The sequence below is a fragment of the Bubalus kerabau genome, chromosome 23 (assembly GCF_029407905.1).
Source record: "Bubalus kerabau isolate K-KA32 ecotype Philippines breed swamp buffalo chromosome 23, PCC_UOA_SB_1v2, whole genome shotgun sequence".
Lineage (NCBI taxonomy): Eukaryota > Metazoa > Chordata > Mammalia > Artiodactyla > Bovidae > Bubalus > Bubalus kerabau.
The window spans coordinates 2,848,316-2,862,190 of NC_073646.1; the positions used below are offsets into that span (position 1 = coordinate 2,848,316).

A 13,875-nucleotide genomic window follows, 5' to 3' on the forward strand; every position below is an offset into this window, starting at 1 on the left:
GCCCTTCTTGGTCTGTGGAGAAGTGCGTGGATTGTTAGCACCAGCGTTTCTCCAGACCTTTGCCCACAGGGAGGCTGCTGGCCATACCAACAGCTTCCCCCGTGCACCAGGAGTGTGCACATGAGGCATCTTCTGTAGCTCCATCCCCTGGACCGTGGGTTGTAGGTTGAAATGCAGTTTATTAGTAGTGAGTCTGTGAGCAAATTCTTGACTCCTTCAGGCATCATCAAGTGTTCGATACCAGGAAATCTGGCAGGTGAGGCTGAGGATGGGGGTGGGAGGAGGGAAGTGTGAGAATTTAATTTACCAAAATATTTTTCTTCCAGAAGAAGAAGCCAGTTCACCTAAACATATTAATGAGTTTACTTCCTCTCTAGCCCTCCTACTGGTGGAGAGAACCTACATCCCTTAGGAATCCTGTGGAAGATTTAGAGGATCCTCAGCAAGCTCTGGGAAACAAGTTCATTCAGGATGAGCCTACCAATTTGATAAAAGGAGTTGAAATCCAGCATCTATACAAGGTATCATCTCTCAGATTTTTTGAGAACTTGAGAAATAGTGTATAGAGGTTTCTGTTTCATTCTGACAGTTACAAGGTATATTTTGTGATAGATTTCTTATTTTTTTTTTACATCTCAAACAAGCAGAACTTTATTAAACAGGCAGTGAGGGCAATTCCCTCTGTCACATTATCCCCCAAATTAGAAGTATTATGTAAAATGTCCTGTTTACTGTCATAAAGTTAAATGACTGGATGGAGGGTCTAGATGATCTCTCTTGAAACAGTCTCACAAATGCCAGGCACCTCTTGTTGGGGATGCCCTAGAACTCAGTCATTTGATGGCCAGCTTTGATCCACCAGTGTTCTCATGCAACCAAATCAAGTGGTAAACCAGATGTCACTGCTGGCTTCCAAATGTGGAAATGTTCATCCTCTCTCCAGCGTCTGCTGAGTCCTGTGTTGACCTAGGGCTCCCCTGACAGGATGCCTGGGGGCAAGCTCTATACCTGCTGTGTCCTCCAGAGGAGTCTTCCATTCCTCAGACATGATGGGCCTACAGAGAGGTAGTGCCTTCCATGTGGCTGATACACGGTCAGAGTCAAGGCACTAGCTCAGCGCTTTGTGTCACCTTCCTGACCTATGAGATCAAGTGGATCACGTCCTAGTCCAGGGGATCCATGGCACGGGGGATCATCCCAGCTCCTCCACACCCTGTGGGAGCAGCTGGGAATGCTCCATCTTCACTGGATTTACTGTGGCTTCAGTACGCAGGGATTTCTCTTTTTCTTTTCTCATAACAGGCAGCCTGCAGGCACATGGTTCTGCCATGACGTCGGTTGCTCAGTAAAGCCGTCCCAGAGCCCTTTGCTCTTTCTACTCACTGAGTTTCCTTTATTTTCCCTGGACCAGTGGAAGCATGTAGCTCCCTGCTGTGTGCTTGTCATTCCCTGGTTGCAAGACGGCTGCTGTAGCTCATCTACAGGGAAAGATAAGAGCAAGGGGCTTTCTTTTGGGAAAAATTTTTTCCTTCCTTCCTCCCTCCCTTCTTTTCTGCCCTTCAGTAGATCACCCCTTCTTATTCTTGCCTAGAATTCTGCCAAGTGTCCACTTCGACTTCAGAAAGGAGAGTGAGAAGTCAGGGAAGAGGCCTGTCACACTTGATTCATAATAATCACACCAAATGGTGTTGGGGGCAAGGAAGTGTGCCAGCTTCCTTTCCTCAGCACTCTGCTCCCAAACACAGTAGATAAATTGTGGGGAGGAGTGACACCCAAGTCTCACCCAAATATAGTGTTAGCGCTCCAGACCCCATATCCAGCCCTGATGCAGTTTGACAGGGCAGAAATTGTCTAAGGCATAGACTGAAATGTGATGTTATCTTTGCAAATGGCATTGTGGGTGATTTCATTTTCTTCTTTATGCTCTTATAAATGGATTACGTGTATAATAAGAAAAAAATAAATGGTGTTTAAAATACTGAAAACATCTGATTTAGAAAACAGGCCAGTCTGTCTGGGGTTCTCTCCCTAGGACAACACCGCCCACAGAAGAGGCAGGGTACCCTTTCTCAGGGGCACGGCCAGGCAATGAGGAGCAAGGTAGGCTCGAGACGCAGGGAGACGATCTCATTCCAGCTCCGGGCCCTTCATCCTTGAACTCTGGCCTCTGTGGTCCTGCTGCTCTCCCACCGGGTTCCCGAGGCCAGGGAAACCCCCCTAGCCTTGCTGGTCCTCAGTAGCTCCAGGCAGCTAAACTATGAAAGAAGGGGCTCCCTTTGTGGATTTCCACTTGGAGTTCCATCGTTGAACTTTAAGGGGTAGTTGGTGTGGGTGCTCGGCCTGTCATAGGCTCTTCAGAAACGCCACAGCGTGTGTGTATTACGCTATCAGTCACACTTGGCTTTTCAACAGGTGTTCTACAAGGGAAGGGATGAACATGTGGCAGTCAAAGACCTGACCGTGAACCTATACCAGGGCCAGATCACGGTTCTGCTAGGCCACAACGGAGCGGGCAAGACTACCACCTGCAACATCCTCACAGGTGCGTGTGGACCAGCTCGCCCAAGGAGGCACTGGAGAGACCCTTGGTCCAGATCAAGATTGTCTGGCTCCATTTCCCATCATCAGATTTCCCTGACATTTTTGTTTGTTGTTTTTTTTTTACCATTTAGTGATTCACATTACCCTGTGTCAAGAGGAGGGAATATCTGACTTTTTCAGTCAGTCTGAGGTACTTAGTTTCAAACACTTCCAGGAAACTGTGAACACTGCTGGGCATGTTTCCTTCCAAGCAGAACCTTCCAGTACAGTGAGGCACCACTGATCCCTCAACCAAACATTTCATCCAAACAAATCATACTTTTGATTGCTAGGGGTACTTTTAGAGTGATACCTGGTGAATTATGCTGAAAGTTGTCTGTTTCAGAATAATTTTTATGCCTAAATAATTCTTCCCATCAACTAAAATAATATCTGTGATATTTGAAAACTCATTCATTCAAGAAAAATGTATTTATTTAAGGGTTAACCCATGTAAGGCTCTGTACAAAACCAGCAAGATACGTTTCCAAATCTCAAGGAGCTCTGAAAGCTGACCAGTTCCTCCACTGGTTTTGGACACAGAACACCAGATGTCTGGAGAGCTGTGAGCTCCTCAGGGTCCAGCTGCCACAACCCTCCTCACAGACTGCTGACATACCTTCCACTGAAAACATTGAAGAGCAGCAATATTGTGAAGCTTGGTCTGAGGTGCCTTTGGTATTGGGACACACACACACATATATATTCTTTTTTCAGAGTCTTTTCCATTATAGTTCATTGCAGGATATTAATGAATATAGTTCCCTGTGCTAAAATATAGTTTATCTATCTATAGTAATGTATATGTTAATCCCAAACTTCTAATTTATCCCCCCGCTTTCCACTTTGGTATCCATAAGTTTGTTTTCTATGTCTGTGAGTCTGTTTCTGTTCTGTAAATAAGTTTGTTTGTATTCATTTCTTTTTAGATTCCATATGTAAGTGATATCATGATATTTGTCTTGCACTGTCTGCCTGACTTCACTTAGTATGATATCTTTAGGTCCATCCATGTTGCTATAAACGGTATTATTTCATTCTTTTTTTTATGTCTGAGTAAAGCCATCTTTATCCATGCTTTTGTTGATGGACATTTACGTTACTTCCATGTCTTGACTATTGTGAACAGTGCTGCTATGAACATGGAGTACATGTATCTTTTTGAATTAGAGTTTTTGTCTTTTCCAGGTATATGCCCAGGAGTGAGATTGTTGGATCATACGGTAATCCTGTTTTTAGTTTTTAGGAGCCTCCAGACTGTTTCTCATAGTGGCTCCTCTAATTTACATTCTCACCAACAGTGTAGAAGGATTCCCTTTTCTCCGTACCCTCACTAGCATTTACTATTTGTAAATTTTTTGAAGTTAAGATGGCCATTTTGACTTGTGTAAGGTAATACTTTGTTGTGGTTTTGCTTTGTATTTCTCTAATAATTAGCGATATTGAGCATCTTCTCATATGCTTTTTGGCCATCTATATGTCTTCTTTGGAGAAATGTTTATTTAGATTTTCTGCCCATTTCTTAATTGAATTGTTTTTTTATATTAATCAGTGTAAGTTATCTATATATTTTGGAAATATTAATCTCTCATTGATACATCATTTGCAAATATTTTCTTCCATTCTGTAGGTTGTTTTTTTGTTTTGTTTATGGTTTTCTTTGCTGTGCAAAAGCTTTTGGATCCCATTTGTCTATTTTTGTTTATGCTTTTCTTGCCTTAGAAGACAGATCCAAAAAAGTATTGTTATGATTTATGTCAAAGAATTTTCTGTTTTCTTTTAGGAGTTTGAGAGTAGCCAGTCTTACATTTAGTTCTATTTTGAGTTTATTTTTGTATATGGTGTGAGAAAATGTTCCAATTTTATTCTTTTACATGTAAATGTCCCATGTAAAAGAGACTGTCTTTTCTGCATTGTATATTCTTGCCTCCTTCATAGATTAATTGACCATAAGTGTATGGATTTGTTTCTGGCTTTCTATCCTGTTCCATTGATGTACGTGTCTGTTTTATGCCAGTATCATACTGTTTTGATTATTGTAGTTTTGTAGTATAGTGTGAAGTCAGGAAGCATGATTCCTCCTATTCCATTCTTCTTTATCAAGATTGTTTTGGTGATCCAGGTTCTTTTGTGTTTTCATACAAATTAAAACCATCTTTTTGTTCCAGTTCTGTGAAAAAAAAAATGCCATTGGTAATTTGATACACATTGTGTTGAATCTCTAGGTAGCCTTGGTAGTTTGATCATTTTAACAATAATAATTCTTCCAATCCAAGAGCACAGTAAATCTTTACATCTGCTGGTGTTGTCTTCAATCTCTTTCATCAGTTTCTTACAGTTTTCCAGATTCAGATTTTTTTTATTATCTCCTTCAGTTCAGTTCAGTCGCTCAGTCGTGTCTGACTCTTTGCAACCCCATGAATTGCAGCATGCCAGGCCTCCCTGTCCATCACCAACTCCTGGAGTTCACTCAAACTCATGTCCATCAAGTCGGTGATGCCATCCAGCCATCTCATCCTCTGTCGTCCCCTTCTCCTCCTGCCCCCCATCCCTCCCAGCATCAGGGTCTTTTCCAATGAGTCAACTCTTCGCATGAGGTGGTCAAAGTACTGGAGTTTCAGCTTTAGCATCATTCCTTCCAAAGAACACCCAGGACTGATCTCCTCTACAGTGGACTGGCTGGATCTCCTTGCAGTCCAAGGGACTCTCAAGAGTCTTCTCCAACACCACAGTTCAGAAGCATCAATTCTTCGGCGCTCAGCTTTCTTCACAGTCCAGCTCTCACATCCATACATGTCTACTGGAAAAACAATAGCCTTGACTAGACGGACCTTTGTTGGCAAAGTAATGTCTCTGCTTTTGAATATGCTGTCTGGGTTGGTCATAACTTTCCTTCCAAGGAGTAAGCGTCTTTTAATTTCATGGCTGCAGTCACCATCTGCAGTGATTTTGGAGCCCCAAAAAATAAAGTCTGACACTGTTTCCACTGTTTCCCCATCTATTTCCCATGAAGTGATGGGACCAGATGCCATGATCTTAATTTTCTGAATGTTGAGGTTTAAGCCAACTTTTTCACTCTCTTCTTTCATTTTCATCAAGAGGCTTTTTAGTTCCTCTTCACTTTCTGCCATAAGGGTGGTGTCATCTGCATATCTGAGGTCATTGATGTTTCTCCCGGCAATCTTGATTCCACTTGTGCTTCTTGCAGCCCAGCGTTTCTCATGATGTACTCTGCATAGAAGTTAAATAAGCAGGGTGACAATATACAGCCTTGATGTACTCCTTTTCCTATTTGGAACCAGCCTGTTGTTCCATGTCCAGTTCTAACTGTTGCTTCCTGCCTGCATATAGGTTTCTCAAGAGGCAGGTCAGGTGGTCTGGTATTCCCATCTCTTTCAGAATTTTCCACAGTTTATTGTGATGCACACTGTCAAAGGCTTTGGCATAGTCAATAAAGCAGAAATAGATGTTTTTCTGGAACTCTCTTGCCTTTTCCATGATCCAGAGGATGTTGGCAATTTGATCTCTGGTTCCTCTGCCTTTTCTAAAACCAGCTTGAACATCAGGCAGTTCACGGTTCACGTATTGCTGAAGCCTGGCTTGGAGAATTTTGAGCATTACTTTACTAGTGTGTGAGATGAGTGCAATTGTGCGGTAGTTTGAGCACTCTTTGGCATTGCCTTTCTTTAGGATTGGAATAAAAACTGACCTTTTCCAGTCCTGTGGCCACTGCTGAGTTTTCCAAATTTGCTGGCATATTGAGTGCAGCACTTTCACAGCATCATCTTTCAGGATTTGAAATAGCTCAACTGGAATTCCATCACCTCCACTAGCTTTGTTCGTAGTGATGCTTTCTAAGGCCTACTTGACTTTGCATTCCAGGATGTCTGGCTCTAGGTGAGTGATCACACCATCGTGATTATCTTGGTCGTGAAGATGTTTTTTGTACAATTCTTCTGTGTATTCTTGCCACCTCTTCTTAATATCTTCAGCTTCTGTTAGGTCTATACCATTTCTGTCCTTTATCGAGCCCATCTTTGCATGAAATGTTCCCTTGGTATCTCTAATTTTCTTGAAGAGATCTCTAGTCTTTCCTATTCTGTTGTTTTCCTCTCTTTCTTTGCCTATGTTTCTACTACCCCTAAATGTCCTTGTACACGGTCATGGAACATATACTCCTTGGCTGCTGCTGACTGTGACATGAAACACAGGATAGTATGTGTAAGAGCAGCAGACAAAGCAGAGGGCATCAGTAAGCCTTTGTACTGTTGTGGCTCTGAATGACAATGACTTTAGGATATTATGTCTTCCACTTGCTTCTAGGACTTATTACACCTTCAAGTGGACAGGTATTTATCAATGGATATGAAATTTCTAAAGACATGCTTCAAATCCGGAAGAGCATGGGCTGGTGCCCCCAGCATGATATCTTGTATGATAACTTGACTGTAGCGGAACATCTTTATTTCTATGCTCAGGTGAGTCAGTGGGTGATAGACTTGGTTTCCTCTGTATCCATTTTTAAGGATGGTAAGATAACTTGCAACTTTCTGACTCAACCTCACAGAAACTTGAAACCTCGTATGGACACTATTCCCTAAACATTCAGGAAGAGGCAGGGGTGTGGCATTTAAGATCTTTGAATTAAAGAGTTTCTAGAAAGTATTGTTTTTGTCTAATTATTTACTTTATTGATGAAATTCACATATCATAAAATTCACCATTTTGCTTATTTTGCAATATAAAATTCAGTAGTTTTAAAAACTACATTCACAGCACTCTCTAACTACAGAACATTTTCATCTCCCTGAAAAGAAACCTGGATCCATCAATGGTCACTCCCCATTCTTCCTTCCCCCCAGCCCCTGGAAATCACTAATCTGCTGTCTGTCACTGTAGATTTGACTATTCTGAGTAGTTCATATGAGTGGACTTACACAAAATGTGACCATCTGTGTCTGGTTTCTTTCACTTAATGTGTTCAAGAATTATCCATATTTCAGCATGTATCAATACTTCACTCCTTTCAATGGCTGAATAATGTTACCTTGTTTGGAATTGTATGCCATATCTTGGTTATCCATTCATCAGTTGATGGACTCCTGGGTTGTACCTTTTGGCCACGTGAATAATACCATGAATACTAGTGTTCAAGTTTTTGTTTAAGTTTTAGTTCTTTGAAGTTTCAGTTTCACCTAGCTTCAGTTCTTTGAAGTATATACCTAGTAGTGAAATTCATGGGTCATAAGCTCTACCTCTGTGTTTAACTTTTTAAAAAACTTTCTGAGGTACTTCCATTCTAGGTGCCATAAATTGGTATCTCATGGTGGGTTTGATTTGCATTTCCCCAATGACTGTAATGATATTAAGCATCTTTTCATTTGCTTATTGGCCATTTATTTATTTATTTGGAGAAATGTCTACTAAAGCCCTTTGCCCATTTTTCAGTTGGGTTGCTTATCTCTTTGAGAATTTTTTGTGTATTCTAGATGGTAGATCCTTATCAAGTATATGATTTGCAAAAAACTTTCTCCCAGTTCTGTGCATTCTCTTTTCCCTTTGTTGATAATGTCCTTTGATGCACAAAAGTTTTGAATTCTGATGAAATCCAGTGTATCTGTATTTTCTTTAGTTGTTATGCTCTTGATGTCATATTTTAAAAAGCATTGCCTGGGATTTACACCTGTTTCCTTCTTAGAGTTTCTTACATTAGTTCTTACATAATCATACATTAGGTCTTTGATACATTTTGAGCTGATTTTTAGATGGTGTGAGATAGAGGTCAGATTCATTCTTTTGCATGTGAATATTCAATTGTCCAGCACCATTTGTTGAAATGACCATTATTTCCCCATTGAATAGTCTTGGCACCTTTGTCAGAAATCAACTGACCGTAGATATATGGGATTATTCCTGGACTCTCACTTCTATTTCATTGGTCTATGCATCTATCCTTATGCCAATACCACAATGTCTTAATTAGTATAGCTTTGTAGTAAGTTTAAAAAAATATTTATTTATTTATTTATTTGGCTGTGCCAGTTCTTAGTTGAGGCATTTGGGATCTAGTCCCCTGATCAAACCTGGGCCCCTGCATTGGGAGCATGGGAGTTTTTGCCACTAGACCACCAGGGAAGTCCCTGTAGTAGGTTTGGAAATCAAAGAATGTGAGCCCTCCAACTCTTTTTTGTTTGTTTTCAAGATTGTTTTGCCTGTTCCAGGTCACTTTCATTTCCATGTAAACTCTAGGGTCAGCTTGCCCCTTGGACTCTTTATTCTTCTAATATGCTGCATCACTGCAGTGCAATTCAACACTCAGGATGGAGCCAGTGCACGCTTCACACGCTACGGGCACAGTGCCCCACAGACTGCGGCCGCGTCAGAGCACGGCCGCGAGCCTGGGCTCCCAACAGAGCACGCCCACAACCCGCCTTCAAAGTTAGGAGTTCCCACTGACTCCTCAGCTTCACTAATTCGCTAGAAGGACTCACAGAACTCAGGATTATAGTATATATTATATGTATATATTATAAAGGATACATAAATCAGGACCAGTAAAAGAAGAGACATGCAGGGTGATGTCTGGGAGGGTCCCAGATGAAAAGCTTCCATGTCTTAAGAATGTGTCACCCTCTTGGCGCATCACTGTATAGAGGGTAGCTCACCTAAGCTTCACCTAAGTGTCTAGTTTTGTTTTTTTTTTTAACTTTACAATATTGTATTGGTTTTGCCATATATCAAGATGAATCTGCCACAGGTATACACGTGTTCCCCATCCTGAACCCTCCACCCTCCTGCCTCCCCGTACCATCCCTCTGGGTTGTCCCAGTGCACCAGCCCCAAGCATCCAGTATTGTGCATCGAACCTGGACTGGCAACTTGTTTCACGTATGATGTTATACATGTTTCAAGGCCATTCTCCCAAATCATCCCCCACTCCCAGTCCCACAGAGTCCAAAAGACTGTTCTATACATCAGTGTCTCTTTTGCTGTCTTTTTTTTTTCTTTCTTTTTTTTTTTCTTTTGCTGTCTTGTATACAGGGTTATTGTTACCATCTTTCTAAATTCCATATATGTGTGTTAGTATACTGTATTGGTAGAGAAGGCAATGTCACCCCACTCCAGTACTCTTGCCTGAAAAATCCCATGGATGGAGGAGCCTGGTAGGCTGCAGTCCATGGGGTCTCTGAGAGTTGGACATGACTGAGCGACTTCACTTTCACTTTTCACTTTCATGCATTGGAGAAGGAAATGGCAACCCACTCCAGTGTTCTTGCCTGGAGAATCCCAGGGACAGGGGAGCCTGGTGGGCTGCCGTCTATGGGGTCGCACAGAGTCGGACACGACTGAGGTGACTTAGCAGTAGCAGCAGCATACTGTATTGGTGTTTCTCTTTCTGGCTTACTTCACTCTGTATAATCGGCTCCAGTTTTATCCACCTCATTAGAACTGATTCAAATGTATTCTTTTTAATGGCTGAGTAATACTCCATTGTGTATATGTACCACAGCTTTCTTATCCATTCATCTGCTGATGGACATCTAGGTTGCTTCCATGTCCTGGCTATTATAAACAGTGGTGCTATGAACAGTGGGGTACACGGTGTCTCTTTCAATTCTGGTTTCCTCAGTGTGTATGCCCAGAAGTGGGATTGCTGGGTCATAAGGCAGTTCTATTTCCAGTTTTTTAAGGAATCTCCACACTGTTCTCCATAGTGGCTGTACTAGTTTGCATTCCCACCAACAGTGTAAGAGGGTTCCCTTTTCTCCACACCCTCTCCAGCATTTTTTGCCTGTAGACTTTTGGATCGCGGCCATTCTGACTGGCGTGAAATGGTACCTCATAGTGGTTTTGATTTGCATTTCTCTGATAATGAGTGATGTTGAGCATCTTTTCATGTGTTTGTTAGCCATCTGTATGTCTTCTTTGGAGAAATGTCTATTTAGTTCTTTGGCCCATTTTTTGATTGGGTTGTTTATTTTTCTGGAATTGAGCTGTAGGAGTTGCTTGTGTATTTTTGAGATTAGTTGTTTGTCAGTTGCTTCATTTGCTGTTATTTTCTCCCATTCTGAAGGCTGTCTTTTCACCTTGCTTATAGTTTCCTTTGTTGTGCAGAAGCTTTTAATTTTAATTAGGTCCCATTTGTTTATTTTTGCTTTTATTTCCAATATTCTGGGAGGTGGGTCATAGAGGATCCTGCTTTGATGTATGTCAGAGAGTGTTTTGCCCATGTTCTCCTCTAGGAGTTCTATAGTTTCTGGTCTTACGTTTAGATCTTTAATCCATTTTGAGTTTATTTTTGTGTTTGGTGTTAGAAAGTGTTCTAGCTTCATTCTTTTACAAGTGGTTGACCAGTTTTCCCAGCACCACTTGTTAAAGAGATTGTCTTTAATCCATTGTATATTCTTGCCTCCTTTGTCAAAGATAAGGTGTCCATAGGTGCGTGGATTTATCTCTGGGCTTTCTATTTTGTTCCATTTAAGTGTCTAGTTTTTATTGGAGTTTCATTACATAGGTTCATGAGTGAATCATGAACCTTGTGACTAAACTTAATCTGCAGTCTCTCCCTCCTGGCAAATTGGGAGATCAGATTGATAACCTGGCTCAAAGCCTCAACTCTCAAATTACATGGTTGATCTTTCTGGTATGACCAGCCAGGATCTTGATCACTTCAGTAGCAGGTGTGACCTGAGGGTACTACCAGGAATAACAAAGACATACCATCCCTCCAAGGATTTAGAGGCTCCTCCCAGTAACTGGGGACAGACACCAGGCAGATTCTTTATTATTTAATACTTACAATGATTCTTAATATATTGAAACTTTCTTGCATCCCTGGAATAAATCCCACTTGGTCATGGTGTATAACCCTTTTAATATGCTGTAGTAGCTGGGCTGGAAGAAGCACAAGCTGGAATCAAGATTGCCAGGAGAAATATCAATAACCTCAGATATGTAGATGACACCACCCTTATGGCATAAAGTGAAGAAGAACTAAAAAGCCTCTTGATGAAAGTGAAAGAAGAGAGTGAAAAAGTTGGCTTAAAGCTCAACATTCAAAAAACTAAGATCATGGCATCTGGTCCCATCACTTCATGGGAAATAGATGGGGAAACAGTGGAAACAGTGGCTGACTTTATTTTTTGGGCTCCAAAATCACTGCAGATGGTGATTGCAGCCATGAAATTAAAAGACGCTTGCTCCTTGGAAGGAAAGTTATGACCAACCTAGATAGCATATTGAAAAGCAGAAACATTACTTTGCCAACAAAAGTCCGTCTAGTCAAGGCTATGGTTTTTCCAATGGTCATGTATGGATGTGAGAGTTGGACTGTGAAGAAAGCTGAGCACCGAAGAACTGATGCTTTTCAACTGTGGTGTTGGAGAAGACTCTTGAGAGTTCCTTGGACTGCAAGGGGATCCAACCAGTCCATTCTAAAGGAAATCAGCCCTGGGTGTTCTTTGGAAGGACTGATGCTAAAGCTGAAACTACAATACTTTGGCCACCTTATGAGAAAGGTTGACTCATGGGAAAAGACTCTGATCTTGCGAGGGATTGGGGGCAGGAGGAGAAGGGGATGACAGAGGATGAGATGGCTGGATAGCATTACTGACTCGATGGACGTGAGTCAGAGTGAACTCCAGGAGTTTGTGACGGACAGGGAGGCCTGGCGTGCTGTGATTCATGGGGTTGCAAAGAGTCGGGCACGACTGAGCGACTGAACTGAACTGAACTGAACTTAGTATTAATAAGTCATTTTTTTAGATGGTTCAAGATGAAAAAGCCAGGTCTTCCCTGGCAGTCAAGTGGTTAAGACTCTGCCCTTTCACTACCAAGTGCCCAGGTTCAATCCCTGGTCAGGGAACTAAGATCCCACACTCCTAACAGCTTGTGGAAAAAAAAGATGCAAAAGCCTTGTATCCCTTTCCCTGAAGGTAGTAAGTTTACTGTGTATCTTTCTCATGTATAGTTTATGTATTTATAATACCCCCCCTTATTTGTGGGGGATTTGCTCCAAGACCACCAGTGGATGCCTGAAATCTCAGATAGTTCCAAAGTCTATATGTCTTCTGTTTTTTTCCTGTACATGCAACCTATGACAAAGTTTAATTTATAAATTACGCACAGCAAGACATTAACAACAATCAATAAAATAGAACAATTATAACAATATACTGTAATAAAGGAGCTTCCCTGGTGGCTCAGATGGTAGAGAATCTGCCTGCAATGCAGAAGACCCAGGTTCAATCCCTCTGTCAAGAAGATTCCCTGGAGAAGTAGATGGCCACCAACTGCAGTATTCTTGCCTGGAGGATTCCATGGACAGAGGAGCCTGACGGGCTGTAATAAAAGTTACGTGAATGTGATCTCTCCCTCTCAAAATATTTTATTGTACTGTACTTAAAGATGGCACTAGTGGTAAAGAATCCACCTGCCAATGCAGGAGATACAAGAGACATGGGTCTGATCCCTGTGTCAGGAAGAACCCCTGGAGGAGGACACGGCAACCCACTCCAGTATTCTTGCCTGGAGAATCCCATGGACAGAGGAGCCTGGCGGCTACAGTCCGTGTAGTTGCAAAGTTGGACACGACTGAAGCTACTTAGCACGCATGCACTGTTCTTGTGATTTCAGATGGTAAGATGCCCATGTGATGAGATGAAGTGAGGTGAAGGATGTCAGGCATTGTGACACAGCTTTAGGCTGTTGACCTTCTGATGATTCATCAAAAGTAGGATCCAGGCTCCAGGTGATCCTGGATCATCAGGTCATGGAACTGTTGATGGTTGGATGTCAAAAGCAGATAATGTCAATGGGTAGGGATCCTGAGCAGGACAGAGCAGCATGGCACATGATTTCAGAGTTCAAGACACTCAGAATGGTGTGCACAATTTAAAACTTACAAGTTTATTTCTGTTAATTTTTTATTTAATGTTTTCAGACCATGGTTCACTGTGGGTAGTGGGTAACTAAAACTGTGGAAAGAAAAATCTCAGATAAGGGAGATAAGGGGTTACTGCTCTACAAGCAAAATGCTTGTTGAGCGCTCCCTGGCCCCGTTGGAAGCCCTGGCCGGATCTCCATCCCCGCCGTTTCAGCTGAAAGGCTTGCCGCATCAGAAGTGCCCTGAAGAGGTCAAACGCATGCTGCACGTGCTTGGGCTGGAGGAGAAGCGGGATTCCCGGAGCAGGTTTCTGAGCGGTGGGATGCGGCGCAAGCTCTCCATCGGCATCGCCCTCATCGCGGGCTCCAAGGTAGGCCCGGGGGGCCTGCGGCGCAGCCTGAAGCCCAGGC

At 42.2% G+C, this 13,875-nt stretch overlaps 1 protein-coding gene across 1 annotated transcript in view; it reads left to right on the forward strand.

Annotated features, from left to right (window-relative positions):
• LOC129638147 (ATP-binding cassette sub-family A member 17-like) overlaps nt 1-13,875 on the forward strand; it is a 102,340-nt gene that overhangs the window by 37,240 nt on the left and 51,225 nt on the right. The window contains exons 11-14 of the mRNA XM_055562715.1: nt 378-521; nt 2,413-2,542; nt 6,904-7,058; nt 13,680-13,835. Of these exons, the coding sequence (XP_055418690.1) occupies nt 378-521; nt 2,413-2,542; nt 6,904-7,058; nt 13,680-13,835 (585 nt within the window). The remainder of the gene's footprint in view (nt 1-377; nt 522-2,412; nt 2,543-6,903; nt 7,059-13,679; nt 13,836-13,875) is intronic.